Raw genomic sequence first — 14,641 nt, 5'->3', positions numbered from 1 at the left:
GAGGAGAAACCCGCCCATGGTGTCCTACACATTGCCAACGCTCAACTTTATGTCTTCATCACTTCTCCTTAGCCCTCCAATGCCACTGTGCTGTCAGACTGTATATCTAAAATCTAGTCATGAGTGAGCCTGCTTTGTATTTTCTGTTTCTCCTACTATAAGCTTTGTTAAAAATTTAAAATGTTCCCATTTGTAAGATTTTCTTTAGATATACTGTGCCTAATGTGCATAAATGAAGATTAAACTTAAATTTCAAGACTGAAAGAAGTAACATGCTGGTGTAAGTTTGATGCAGTAGTTTATGACTATTTACACCCAGTTTAATTCTGGCCATATTCTGATGGGGTTCAGAGGATACTTGGATATAACTTTTTTTTTAAATTTAGAATACTGTCATGTGAGAGTGCCTTCAAGAAATGGGTGTTTAAGAAATGTACCTTTGAGAAATGGATGTTTATCAGTGATGTCAGAGTGTTGGTGGAGCCGGGCTGTCTGTCAGCTTTTTACTTTTGTTTTAGGCTGTTTGCTGCATGGTGTGTTTTAGTTTAGTTTTCAGAGCTAGATAGCTGCAGTCACAGCCAGAAGGGGTATTAGTCTCTCTCTGTAATCTAAAAACTAAATCGATCCTTTGGTGATTTAAAACTAATAACTGCTCTCAGTAGTGACTTTAACCTGATGTGCTTCTGTTTAAAGTTTTTTTTTTTTAAGTCTTATGGATGTTAAAAGGACAGCTTAAGGATTACTTAGTGTTGTATTCTTTGGGGGTTGTATTTGAATTAATGGTTCATTGTATGTTTTAAAAAGGTTAACTTGAGTTCAGAGAATAAACATTGTTTTTCTTTAAAAAATAATTTTCCGTTCCGGGTGCGGCGATGACCAGCTAAGTCGCACGTTTCGGCAGCTCCCGGTGGAACAGACTTTTGGGCTCTTAATAGGAGCCCCAACGGCAATTTTAACAGCTAAAAACACTGTGCGGTAAACCAGAAGGGAATTCCCCCTGGACACAGATGGAAAAAGGAGAGGAAGGTGGCTGGATTGCGGAGGATCCTCCAAAGCAGCGGCAAGGAAAGCAAGCACAAAGCAAGATGGCGTCGGAAGGTGGCCATCTAGTATGGGGCCCTGACCAACAAGAGTTCCTGCGGCGCTGTGTGGAAGAACTTAAAAAGGAGATGAAGAAGGAGCTGCTGGCCCCAATATTACAGGCGATTGAAGGGCTAAAGGAGGAACAAAAGACCCAGGAGCAGGAGCTTCGGGTCATGAAGGCAAAGGCCGCGGATAATGAAGACGAAATACAGGGCCTGGTGGTGAAGACAGAGATGCACGAGGCACAACACAAAAGGTGTGTGGAAAGGCTGGAGGTGTTGGAGAATAATGCGAGGAGGAAGAATTTAAGGATTCTTGGTCTTCCCGAAGGTGCGGAGGGGGCGGACATCGGGGCATATGTGAGCACGATGCTTCACTCGTTAATGGGATCGGAGGCCCCGACGGGCCCATTGGAGGTGGAGGGAGCTTATCGAGTTATGACGCGAAGACCGAGGGCTGGAGAAATACCTCGAGCCATAGTGGTGAGATTTCTCCGATATAATGACAGAGAGATGGTCCTCAGATGGGCGAAGAGAACTCGAAACAGTAGGTGGGAGAACGTGGTGATCCGCGTATATCAAGATTGGAGTGCGGAGGTGGCGAGAAGGAGGGCGAGTTTCAATCGGGCCAAGGCGGTGCTTCACAAAAGGAAGGTCAAATTTGGAATGCTGCAACCGGCAAGACTGTGGGTCACACACCAAGGGAAGCACCACTACTTTGAGACGGCAGAAGAGGCGTGGACATTTATTGTGGAGGAGCAGCTGGAATAGGCGGGCCAGAAAAAGAACGTTTGGGACAAAGTGGTGGTGTGATTACGTGGGGTGAAGGGGGGGAAAAAAGGGGGAAGGGATGATTTCTCAAGTTGTTAATCTTGCGACCCTGTAACTTTTCTTTCTTCCCCATGTCGTGGGGGAGGGGGGGGGGGGGAAGGATGAGGAATTGTGGGCGCCGGCCATTAGGGGTGGGGCCAAGGGGGAAACGCGGGCTTTGTTCCCGTGCTATGGTAATCATGGCGGGAACAGGGAATCAGGAAGGAGGGGGCCTCGCACAGTGGGGGCCGAGGTCACGGGGGGAAGCCGAGGTCAGCCAGAGTTTGCTGACTTCTGGGAGCAACATGGGGGGTGCAATTACGCTAGAAGAGGATCTAGCGGGGGGGGGGAGGGATTAACTGGGTTGCTGCTGCTGGGGAGAAGGGGGAGCTGGTACGGGGTGGGGTGGTCGAGGCGGGAGGGCGCCGTCGGGGGGAGATACGGCTACGTGGGAACCGGGTGAGGAGCTGGATTAAAAAAGGGGATGGCTAGTCGACAAGGGGGGGGGGGGTAAAGAGCCCCCCAACCCGGACCCGGCTGATCACGTGGAACGTGAGAGGGCTGAACGGGCCGATTAAAAGGGCACGGGTACTCGCACACCTAAAGAAATTAAAGGCAGATGTGGTTATGTTGCAGGAGACGCATTTGAAACTGATAGACCAGGTCAGACTACGCAAAGGATGGGTGGGGCAGGTGTTTCATTCGGGGTTAGACGCAAAGAACAGGGGGGTGGCTATATTAGTGGGGAAACGGGTACTGTTTGAGGCAAAGACCATAGTGGCGGATAGCGGGGGTAGATACGTGATGGTGAGTGGCAGATTGCAAGGGGAGGCGGTGGTTCTAGTGAACGTATATGCCCCGAACTGGGATGATGCCAATTTTATGAGGCGAATGTTGGGACGTATCCCGGACCTAGAGGCGGGAAAGTTGGTAATGGGGGGAGACTTTAATACAGTGCTGGACCCAGGGCTGGACAGATCGAGGTCCAGGACCGGGAGGAGGCCGGCTGCAGCTAGAGTGCTCAAGGACTTTATGGAGCAGATGGGAGGAGTAGACCTCTGGAGATTTAGCAGGCCTAGGAGTAAGGAGTTCTCGTTTTTCTCCTATGTCCATAAAGTATATTCACGGATAGACTTTTTTGTATTGGGAAGGGCGCTGATCCCGAAGGTGACATGGACGGAGTACACGGCAATAGCTATCTCGGACCACACTCCACATTGGGTGGACCTGGAGATAGGGGAGGAAAAAGAACAGCACCCGCCCTGGAGAATGGACATGGGACTATTGGCAGATGAGGGGATATGTTTAAGGGTGAGGGGGTGTATTGAAAGGTACTTGGAGCTTAACGACAATGGGGAGGTTCAAGTGGGAGTGGTATGGGAGGCGTTGAAGGCAGTGGTTAGAGGGGAGCTGATATCTATTAGGGCACATAAAGGAAAGCAGGAGGGTAGGGAAAGGGAGCGGTTGCTTAAAGAACTTTTGAGGGTGGACAGACAATATGCGGAGGCACCGGAGGAGGGACTGTACAGGGAAAGGCAAAGGCTACATGTAGAATTTGACTTGTTGACTACGGGTAATGCAGAGGCACAATGGAGGAAGGCACAAGGTGTACAGTATGAATATGGGGAGAAGGCGAGCCGGTTGTTGGCCCACCAACTGAGGAAGAGGGGAGCAGCGAAGGAGATAGGGGGGGTGAGAGACAAGGAGGGAGAGATGGAGCGGGGAGCGGAGAGAGTAAATGGGGTGTTCAAGGTATTCTACGAAAGATTATATAAAGCTCAGCCCCCGGAAGGGAAGGACAGAATGATGTGCTTTCTGGATCAGCTGGAATTCCCTAAGGTGGAGGAGCAGGAGAGGGCGGGACTGGGAGCATAGATTGAGATGGAGGAGGTAGTGAAAGGGATTGGGAGCATGCAGGCGGGGAAGGCCCCGGGACCAGACGGATTCCCGGTGGAATTTTATAGGAAGTATATGGACTTGCTGGCCCCGCTTCTGACGAGAACCTTTAATGAGGCTAGGGAAAGGGGGCAGTTGCCCCCGACTATGTCAGAGGCAAAGATATCGCTCCTCCTAAAGAAGGAAAAAGACCCGCTGCAATGCGGGTCCTATAGGCCCATTTCTCTTTTAAATGTGGATGCTAAGATTCTGGCCAAGGTAATGGCGACGAGGATAGAGGACCGTGTCCCGGGGGTGGTACATGAGGACCAGACTGGGTTTGTGAAGGGGAGACAGCTGAACACGAACATACGGAGGTTGCTAGGGGTAATGATGATGCCCCCGCCAGAGGGGGAAGCGGAGATAGTGGTGGCGATGGATGCCGAGAAAGCATTTGATAGAGTGGAGTGGGATTATCTGTGGGAGGTGCTGAGGAGATTTGGCTTCGGAGATGGATATATCGGATGGGTACAGCTGCTGTATAGGGCACCGATGGCGAGTGTGGTTACGAATGGACGGGGGTCTGATTATTTCCGGCTTTACAGAGGGACGAGGCAGGGATGTCCCCTGTCTCCGTTATTGTTTGCACTGGCGATTGAGCCCCTGGCTATGGCACTGAGGGGTTCCAGGAAGTGGAGGGGAGTGTTTAAGGGAGGAGAAGAACACCGGGTATCTCTGTATGCGGACGATTTGTTGTTGTATGTGGCGGACCCGGTGGAGGGGATGCCAGAGATAATGCGGATACTTGGGGAGTTTGGGGATTTTTCGGGGTATAAATTGAACATGGGGAAAAGTGAGTTGTTTGTGGTGCATCCGGGGGAGCAGAGCAGGGAAAGAGAGGATTTACCGCTGAGGAAGGTAACAAGAGACTTCCGATACTTGGGGATTCAGATAGCCAAGAATTGGGGAACCTTGCACCGGCTTAATTTAACACGATTGGTGGAACAGATGGAGGAGGACTTCAAGAGATGAGACATGGTGTCCCTGTCACTGGCGGGTAGGGTGCAGGCGGTTAAAATGGTGGTTCTCCCGAGATTCCTCTTTGTGTTTCAGTGCCTCCCGGTGATGGTCACAAAGGCTTTTTTTAAGAGAATTGAGAAAAGCATTATGAGTTTTGTGTGGGCCAGGAAGACCCCGAGAGTGAGGAGGGGGTTCTTGCAGCGTAGTAGGGATAGGGGGGGGCTGGCACTACCGAGCCTAAATGATTATTACTGGGCCGCCAATATTTCAATGGTGTGTAAGTGGATGGGAGAAGGGGAGGGAGCGGCGTGGAAGAGATTGGAGAGGGTGTCCTGCAAGGGGACCAGTTTACAAGCAATGGTGACGGCACCGTTGCCGTTTTCACCGAAGAAATACACTACAAGCCCGGTGGTGGTGGCAACATTAAAAATTTGGGGGCAGTGGAGACGGCATGGGGGAAGGACGGGAGCCTTGGTGCGTCCCCGATAAGAAATAACCATAGGTTTGTTCCGGGGAGAATGGATGGGGGATTTGGAGCATGGCAAAGAGCAGGGGTAGCACAATTGAGAGATCTGTTCGTAGATGGGACGTTTGCGAGTCTGGGACCGCTGACGGAAAAATATGGGTTGCCCCAAGGGAATGCATTTCGGTATATGCAACTGAGGGCTTTTGCGAGGCAACAGGTGAGGGAATTCCCGCAGCTCCCGACGCAGGAGGTGCAGGATAGAGTGATCTCAGAGACATGGGTGGGGGATGGTAGGGTGTCGGACATATACAGGGAAATGAGGGACGAGGGGGAGATCATGGTAGATGAGTTGAAAGGGAAATGGGAAGAAGAGCTGGGGGAGGAGATTGAGGAGGGGCTGTGGGCTGATGCCCTACGTAGGGTAAACTCGTCGTCCTCGTGTGCCAGGCTAAGCCTGATACAATTCAAGGTTCTACACAGGGCGCATATGACTGGAGCACGGCTCAGTAAATTTTTAGGGGTAGAGGATAGGTGTGGGAGATGCTCGAGAAGCCCAGCGAATCACACCCACATGTTCTGGTCATGTCCGGCATTACAGGGGTTCTGGGTGGGGGTGGCGAAGGTGCTTTCGAAGGTGGTGGGGGTCCGGGTCGATCCAAGCTGGGGGTTGTCTATATTCGGGGTTGCAGAAGAGCCGGGAGTGCAGGAGGCGAGAGAGGCTGATGTTTTGGCCTTTGCGTCCCTAGTAGCCCGGCGCAGGATATTGCTTATGTGGAAGGAAGCCAAACCCCCGGGCGTGGAGACCTGGATAAACGACATGGCAGGGTTTATAAAGTTAGAACGGATCAAGTTTGTATTCAGGGTTCGGCTCAAGGGTTCACCAGGCGGTGCAACCGTTCGTCAACTACCTCACAGAACGATAAAGGGAATGAAAAGAAAGAAAGACAACAGCAGCAACCCAGGGGGGAGGGGGGGGGGGGGGGAGGGAGGATCCGGGCGGGCTCTTAGGGATGTCATTGTATATATATAGACATTTGCTATAGGTAATGTATATTGGACTGTTGGATTGTATTTTTGGAGAGTAACTATTTTTGACAAGGCAGTTGCCATTTAGTTTTGTTTTTGTTTCTGTTTATATATTATTTATTTACTTGTTTAAAACTGGCCACTGTTATTTATATTGCTTTATTGTTGTTTAAAAGAAAAACCATGTACTGTTATGTTTGGCCAAAAAATCTTGAATAAAATATATATATATTTTTTTTTAAATTTTAAATTTCCATTTCTGCTGTACCACACCTGTAGAGTGGGCCGTGTGCTCCCCATACCACAATCTGTTAAAAGTTTTGGGTCAGGTGAACTCCATGATACACTTTGGGGTTCTCTAAACCCTGGCCCATAACAGTAGCAATTCATTTTTTTCCAATTAAGGGGCAATTTAGCATGGCCAATCCACCTAGCCTGCACATCAATCCACGCAAACACGGGAAGAATGTGCAAACTCCACACGGACAGTGACCCAGAGCCAAGACTGAACTGGGACCTCGGCGCCGTGAGGCAGCAGGGCTAACCCACTGCGTCACTGTGCTGCCCTTACTTGGATATAACTTGACCTCAGCAGCATTAGGGCAACAGTCGATGCATTTATTTCTGTCTAACTTCTGAGTTGCACCCAAGGAGGAAACTCAGGCCCCTGTGTTTGTCCTTGTGATGGGTGAGAAGAAAAAGGAAGGACAATGTGAGGCATAAAGGAGAAATGAACACATTAAGCAGAAGGAAGATGCACAAAAATGAGGAGACAGGGACAGACTGTCACAAATAAAAAAGGAATACGTCAGAGGGAGTGAGAGAGGGAGGGGGGAGAGACTAGAGAGAGCAAGAGATACGTAAAAAGAAAGAAGGAGTGAAAAAGAATGACAGAAAAGCAGAAAGATAATTGATAGAAATGATCAAAAACTGAGATTGGGAACATTAAAATAGGACATAACTTTTGGTAATGCCATGGTATTAGATCAACTAGTTTTGACTTAAGGTTACACAATTTAGCCTCGGTACACGTGACAATAAACAAATCCAATCCAATCCAATCCAATTTAAACTGATCTGACAAAGCACAATAGTAAAAGACAGCTAAAGACAGAAGCTACACAGTGTTTTCACAACTAAATTTATATGTGAATTGTTGTACTGCAAATAGCTATTTGGTGAAGGATAGAACTGGACCCAATCTTTACACAGTTCCACAAGTAATTATTTACTAAGTTATCATGTATTACCTCAGTAGGGCTGCTTCTAGCCAAATTCTGATCCACTGTACGGTAATTTTCATTGTTCTGATCCTCAATCAGATGATGTTCAGTTTCTTCTTCCCCATGGTGTTGCCTATGTGGCTCTGTCTGCTCCACTGTATGATTTTCATTCTCTTCCTGTTCCCATTCATGATGATGCTCCTGTGATTCGTACTCATGTTTTTCCAAATCTGCATGTTCATTCCTTTGCCAGTGTTCAGGTTGACCATATTGCTTCTCTGGTACTCCTTCATTACCTTCACTTATTTTAGTGTCATCATTCTCCCCTAGCATTGGTTTAATATGTAGCTGCACATCTTTCTTCTGCAATAAAGATAGATGTGTACTTTTACGGAGTGCATTGACTCTGCTTTATTGTCCCATTCACAATTCTTAACTTCTTACATGACCAAATCGCTTCAATATTATGGTTGTGTTTTTAAAAAATTATTTTGCTGTTTTGTTGTTCTAATGGTTGTTTTGTCTAGCAAAAGGTGTTATTCCATGCAGAATGCAATCCTTTTAGCATCCATCAGCTGCAAGCACACCCGGTTATAATATAGATCTGATTATAGGCTTCCTGGATTGCCCTGAAAATATCCTGCAAGCATAATAAGCCCTACTGCACCACTGTAAATGTTTTCATTGTCGACACAAACTATTCTTTTGACAAAATGACTAATTTCTTCCAGCATTAGATACCTTTGTACTGTGGCCCTGTACCAAAAGGAACACATCACCTGAACTACCTTCACCTGGCAGACAGGGGGGAGTCTCTCTTCCCATAGTTGCCCTATATTACAACAATGACTAGGCTTCAAAGTCCTCCATTGGTTCTGAAGTGCTTTGAGATGTCCTTAGGCTGTGTGACGTGCTACATGAATGCAATGTCTTTACTTCTTCCATAATTATGGGTTAGGTTAGAAACAAGTGGGTCTATCCACTGCCCAGGACATTTACAGACACATGCAGGGAGATTTTATCTGGTTGGTGTTTTCAGGTTGCAACTTCATTCGAAACACTGGGCTGGATTCTCCGTTTCCCCAGCAACGTGTTTGACGGCAGCGCACTGTTCGCTGGCGGCGGGATTCTCTACTCACACCGTTTGTCAATGGGATTTCCCATTGAAGCCACCCCACACCGCCGGGAAACCCGCGGCCAGGGCACACTGCTGCTGTGAAAAGATAATCGCAACGTTTGGAGAATTGCAGCCACTGACTGGAAGAAAGTCTCCCTACACAAAGCCACGACAGGAAAACACCCCCACAAATATGAGACAAGCCGCATGATTTAATTCAGTGTGAACCCAATTGTAATGAATTTAAAATGGCTAATTTTGTTTAAACATTTCTTAGAAGAACAAATACATGAACATCTCCTCAGGTTTTGTCAGCAACTTATGGAAGGTGAATATGAACATTTAATTGTTTTTGCCATTTTTTTAAGTTCATCTTCAGAACAGAATATTCATATAATTCATATAATGCTGCAACAACATAATTGAACCACTGGCTCACAGATAATACACAGCCGGTCCTTCAACATTTGAATAAAATAAAAATTGGTTTAACATCATGAGATTAATCTCTTTCCCACAACTAACCAAATGTTTACATCCAATTAATGCCAACAAGTTGTGTATTTTTCAATATTGCCTGTTGGTATTCCAATTTGTCAGCACGGTTATAAATTGATAGTTCAATTCTAGATCTTGTTAGTTCAATCAAAGGGAAGTTTAATTCAATTTTGCTCTCTATTCCAGTTACACTTTGACGTACCTCATCATGCTGGTCACCTTCACTTCTATATGGTATCTGGTCTTGTGTCCCCAGCTTGTTGTGATATTGTATGGGCTCAGCATCACCTTGCTGTGATTGTTCTGCATTGGGCGGTGGCTTTTGTTCCGTTTGTCTCAGGCTGGGCATTTTGTTTAAGGTTTCCCTGAGCTGTTTGTATTCTTCTACCTGAGCCTGTAATTTAAACAAATCATCATAATGTGGGTAATGAGTAATAAATTCAAATCTAAGCCAAGGGGCTTGACATTACCCCAAAGTATATTCATAGGATCACATCACAGAAGGAGGTTAGTCTGCTTATCACGGCTATGCTGGTTTAATATACGTATATCAATCATTCAGTAAAACAAACATAGTTGAGCCCGGTGTTCAAAAGTATCGCTACTTTTCTCAGTGGCGCCAATAGTTTTTCGGATATAAATCTGATTTTCTTTGGGTATGTGGCCAAAAGGGACCGTTTTTCACATTATTTTATTTTCACATGGCACAAAGGCAGTGGAATGTTGACTGCCTCTGACCACAGTGAGGGGAACAGTGGCATCACCGCAGACCTGGCTGTGTTGTCCTCTAACATCTCTGTGTGTAGTTTCCAGAAAAGACATTGTACTACAATCAGGAACACAAACTCAGATTGTCATGCCCTGCCATATTTAGCCCATGGATACTGAAATCAATTTGCAGCTTCCTATCACCTCCACTGGGACCCAGGTGAAGCACACTGTTAAGCCCTGAAGGAGCTGCTCCATGCTAATCAAGAAAAGGCCACAAAAAACTGTCAGTGATTTTCTTTTGCCCCTCCTGGCTCCACAAAAACCGCTGCATTTTCTGCCAGTCAAACAGTGACTCTCTAGCCCCTAGGATTGCTTCTTCTGCTCCTTTAAGGGCCCACTTCTACCTCAGCTTTCAATCAGGTGCCAGTATTTCCGACCCTCTCCACTCAACTGCAAAGATGGCTGTCCTCCTGCCTTTTGTACCGTAATGAAATTTGACTATTAAAAGGTTTGGAACTTTTGCTAGGGTCATCGAGCAATAGCTACATCCATCACCTGACCTACTGGTATATAAGCCAAAAGAATCAGCCCGGATGATGTAGACATGGTTCAAGGACAATTGCAGTGTCTAAAATTACTGTTTACAAAATAGGAGCCATTTCCTCAATTCCTATCTTTATATTTAATGGTACAATCTTTGGGCAGTTGCAAATTAAACTATCTGTCTATCAAAAGTGAAATTTGCCAAATCATCTTATTTCTGGCCAGGAATAATGCTCTCACAATGTGCATCCTTAATTAATATGGAGTTCAAGAGCATCAAACTAAATCAATAGTTCAAAGACAGGAAAGAGACTTCAGAAAGAGTGTTACAATAAAATGTAAATTAGTTTTCCTGATCTAATAATAATAATCGCTTATTGTCACAAGTAGGCTTCAATGAAGTTACTGTGAAAAGCCTCTAGTCACCACATTCCGGCATTTGTTCGGGGAGGCCGGCATGGGAATTGAACCCATGCTGCTGGCATTGTTCTGCATTAAAAGCCAGCTATTTAGCCCACTGTGCTAAACCAGCCAAACAAAATATTAAGTTATTAATGTTAGCAGAAATCCCGTATAAAAGAACCATTAAACAGGTCATGGCAAGAAAGGAGGGAAGCAGGAAACAGGAAAATATAGCACAGTAAGCTTGATATCTGTCGTGGGGAAGGTGTTGGAATCAATCATTAAAGAGGTTACAGCTGGGAACTGAGACAAGCTCAAGGTAACTAGGAACAGTCAGCATGGTTTCATGAAAGGGGAATCATGTTTAACAAATTTACGAGGGTTCTTTAAAGGTGTAACATATGCTGTGGGTAGAGGGAGGCTTGTAGACGTACTGTACTTCGATTTTCAGAAAGCATTTCATAAGGTGCCACATTAGAGGTCTTGCAAAAAATAAAAGTACATGGTGTAGTGGGGAAAATGTTAGCCTGGACTGAAGATTGGCTGCCAGGAAACATGAGTGTGTATAAATGTGTTTTTGTCTGATTTGCTGGATGTGGCAAGTGGAGTCCCACAAATGTGTTTGCCAGGGTCTCGACTTTTTACAATTCACATCAATGACTTAGATGAGGGGAACAAAGGCATGGTAGTTAAATGTGCAGATGACACAAACATAGGTAGGAAAATATGTTGCGAAGATGGCAGAGAAAGTTTGCAATAGATATAGGTAGGTTGAGTTAGTGGGCAAAAATCTAGCAGATAGACATACTGTGGCAAAATGTGAAGGTGTTCACTGTGACAGGAAGAATTAAAAGGCAGAGTATTAGTTAAATGGAGAATGACTGCAGAATGGCGATGTGCAGAGGGATTCAAGGGGCGGGATTCTCCGGTTGCCGAAATTGTGTTCCCCGTTTCCCGTTTGGAATCCCTGTTTCCGACCAAATCGGGGGCGGCGCTGCTTTTGCGATGCTCCGCCCCTTCCAAAGCCGCGTACGGCACGCGTCGAACTGACGGCCTCAGGCCCGATGCTCCGCCCCCGTCCAGCCGAATTCCCGACAGCGTCGGTCGCGTGCACTATCATGCGTCGGGAACTCGGCATGGCGGCTGCGGACTCAGTCCAGGGGGAGGGCCCATCCACGAGCAGAGGGTACTTTGTCAGGGGCTGGGGGCACTGTTAGGGGGTGCGGGGCACATGAGCTGGCCAAAGGGGGGGGGGGGCACTATTTTGCAGGCCGGGTCTGCAAGCAACCGGCGCCATGTTGCACGGCGTGGCCGCTACAGGCGGCCGTCCAAATGTGCGGCCACGGGCCCAGCAATTCTCCGGGCCGCATCGGCAGCTAGAGCCGAGTGCTCTATGCTGCTCGGCTGCAAGCCCCCAGCCAAACGAAGGACCGGTGGCCATTTTACACCAAATGTTCGGTCGTAAAACGCCACCGTTCCAATGCTGGCATGGGACATAGCTGCAGGATCGGAGAATCCAGCCCAAGATATTTTTGTACAGGAGTCACAAAAAGTTAGTATGCAGGTGCAGCGTGTATTCAAGAAGGCTAAAGGAATGCTATCCTTTATTAAGAGAGGAATTGAACATTGTAAGGATTTTATGCTTCAGTTATACATGCATTGGTGAGACTGAATCCCAAATACGGTGTACAGTTTTGGTCTCCTTGTTTAAGGATGTAAATGTTTTGGAGGTGGTTCAGAGGAGGTTCACTAGATTGATAACTGGAAAGAGTTATTTTGTGCGGATAGGTTGGAAAGGCTGGGCTTGTTTCCACTGGAGTTAGAATAGTGAGGGGTGGCTTTGACTAAAGCATAGAAGATCTTCAATGGTATTGACAAGGTAGATACGGAAATGATGTTACCTCTTGTAGATGAGTCCAGAACTAGGGAGCACTGTTTTAAAATTAGGGGTCATCCATATAATATAGAGATGAGGAGAATTTTGTTCTCTGAGAGGGCTGTAAGATTCTGCCTCAAAAGGCGGGGGAAGCCGGGTCATTGAATATTTTTACGGCAGAGGTCAATAGATTTGTGTTGGGCAAGGGAATTAAAGATATCGGGGACAGATGGGTATGTGCAAAATAGATCAGCCAGGATCTTATTGAATGGTTCAGCTGGCTCAAGGGCCCTGATTGTGCACTGATTCTGTATGTTCATATGTAAGATCCTACAGCACGTATGTATTTTAAAAAGCAGCTGCTGACGAGAGAACAAACATATTTTTCATTATCAGATCTGACCGTGTTCATTTTTTAAAAAAAGCAGCACAATAATTTCATCAGCTTACATGTAAAGAAGTTAATTTTGGAGGTTGTAGAATTGTGTTTTTGCAAAATGCAGTTGGACAGAATGCAGATTTAGTGGAGTTAGACTAGGCAGGATCCACATTTCTAGTTACAAAGTTTATAGATACTTTAATTCCATCCAAAATTATAAATTTTTCATCACATCTTCTCACCTGGGCAGCCGATAGCAAGTTCTTGTGGTCTTCCAAAGTCACCTGCAGCTGATCGTGTTGCAACAATAAATTCTTATGCAATTGCTACAGAAAAAGAAATAAATCAAATTGTGTTTCTGTTTATATTTACTAGAAATAAATAGAAGCATCAACAGGTTATCAAGAATAACAGCAAAATCATGCTTCCTATTTTTTCACACTGGTTCGGCTTCTTTACACCAAGCAGCAGTGGGCAGAGTGCTTGCGGTGGAACAGTTGTATGCTCAGCCCATTGGTTTTCAAAATTTCATCAGATCCTATTGAAATGATACGACCCAGATTTGCATGGGGTAGTCAGATACAATCTGCACTCCCCATTTTGCACCTCCCGCAGAATTGTGATGACCAGGTGGTACTGGCAGGAATTGGACACTGCATAGGGAGCATTATCCCAGCCGTGACCTTATTAAATGGCAGAGCAGACTGGAAGGGCTGAATGGGCTACTCCTGTTCCTATTTCCTATGGTCTTATGCCAACATTCTCACTGCAGTTCCATCTTGTTTCTATCTGATTGTGAAGTGACAAAAGTCACATCAAACTAACCTAATAGAGGCGTAAAATTTAGTGACAAAGCCAGTGTTAATTTAGATTTGTGACTGGGTTGGCACTGCCCAAACTCAATTCATACAAGATCCTTGCGGTTAAGAAGATAGAACTATTTCTATTGGTCTAAGCTGGATTCAAACTCAAGTCCCAGATGTGAATGGAGTTTATTCACTGGATGATCTGATCCCTCAAACTCCATAAATTTGGCCTTTGTGAACATAGCACATCAAGACTCTTCCTTAGCAATCGGCTTTTGCATACTTTCCAAATTTAGTTTTGCACGATTCAAAAATGGATAAGGGGCGAAATTCTCCGGTAACGGAGCAATGTCCACCGATCGGCGCCAAAAACGGCGCAAATCAGTTGGGCATCGCCCCAAAGGTGCGGAATCCTCTGCATCTTGGGGGGCCGAGCCCTAACCCTGAGGGGCTAGGCCCATGCCGGACTGATTTCTGCCCCGCCAGCTGGCACAGAAATGACACTGCCAGGCGGCGCATGCGCGGGAGCGTTAGCGGCCGCTCACGGCATCCCCGCACATGCGCTGTGGAGGGAGTCTCTTCCGCCTCCGCCATGGTGGAGGCCGTGGCGAAGGTGGAAGGAAAAGAGTGCCCCCACGGCACAGGCCCGCCCGCGGATCGGTGGGCCCCGTTTGCGGGCCAGGCCACCGTGGGGGCACCCCCCGGGGCCAGATCGCCCCGCGCCCCCCCCAGGAGCCCGGAGCCTGCCGCCTTGTCCCGCCGGTAAGGTAGGTGGTTTAATCTACGCCGGCGGGACAGGCATTCTAG

At 46.8% G+C, this 14,641-nt stretch overlaps 1 protein-coding gene across 3 annotated transcripts in view; it reads right to left on the bottom strand.

The window, feature by feature from the left end:
* The window catches only part of golim4a (golgi integral membrane protein 4a), a 215,393-nt gene that overhangs the window by 92,416 nt on the left and 108,336 nt on the right, over positions 1 to 14,641 (bottom strand). For 2 of the 3 annotated variants that reach the window (XM_072474426.1, XM_072474428.1), the window contains exons 7-9: positions 13,271 to 13,354; positions 9,320 to 9,511; positions 7,530 to 7,865 (exon numbers count right to left, since the gene is read on the bottom strand). In XM_072474426.1, the coding sequence (XP_072330527.1) occupies positions 7,530 to 7,865; positions 9,320 to 9,511; positions 13,271 to 13,354 (612 nt within the window). The remainder of the gene's footprint in view (positions 1 to 7,529; positions 7,866 to 9,319; positions 9,512 to 13,270; positions 13,355 to 14,641) is intronic. The other variant, XM_072474429.1, reaches the window with a different exon arrangement.

The sequence above is a fragment of the Scyliorhinus torazame genome, chromosome 14 (genome assembly GCF_047496885.1).
Source record: "Scyliorhinus torazame isolate Kashiwa2021f chromosome 14, sScyTor2.1, whole genome shotgun sequence".
In the NCBI taxonomy this organism is placed as follows: Eukaryota; Metazoa; Chordata; class Chondrichthyes; order Carcharhiniformes; family Scyliorhinidae; genus Scyliorhinus; species Scyliorhinus torazame.
This window is presented reverse-complemented; position numbering and strand designations above follow the sequence as displayed.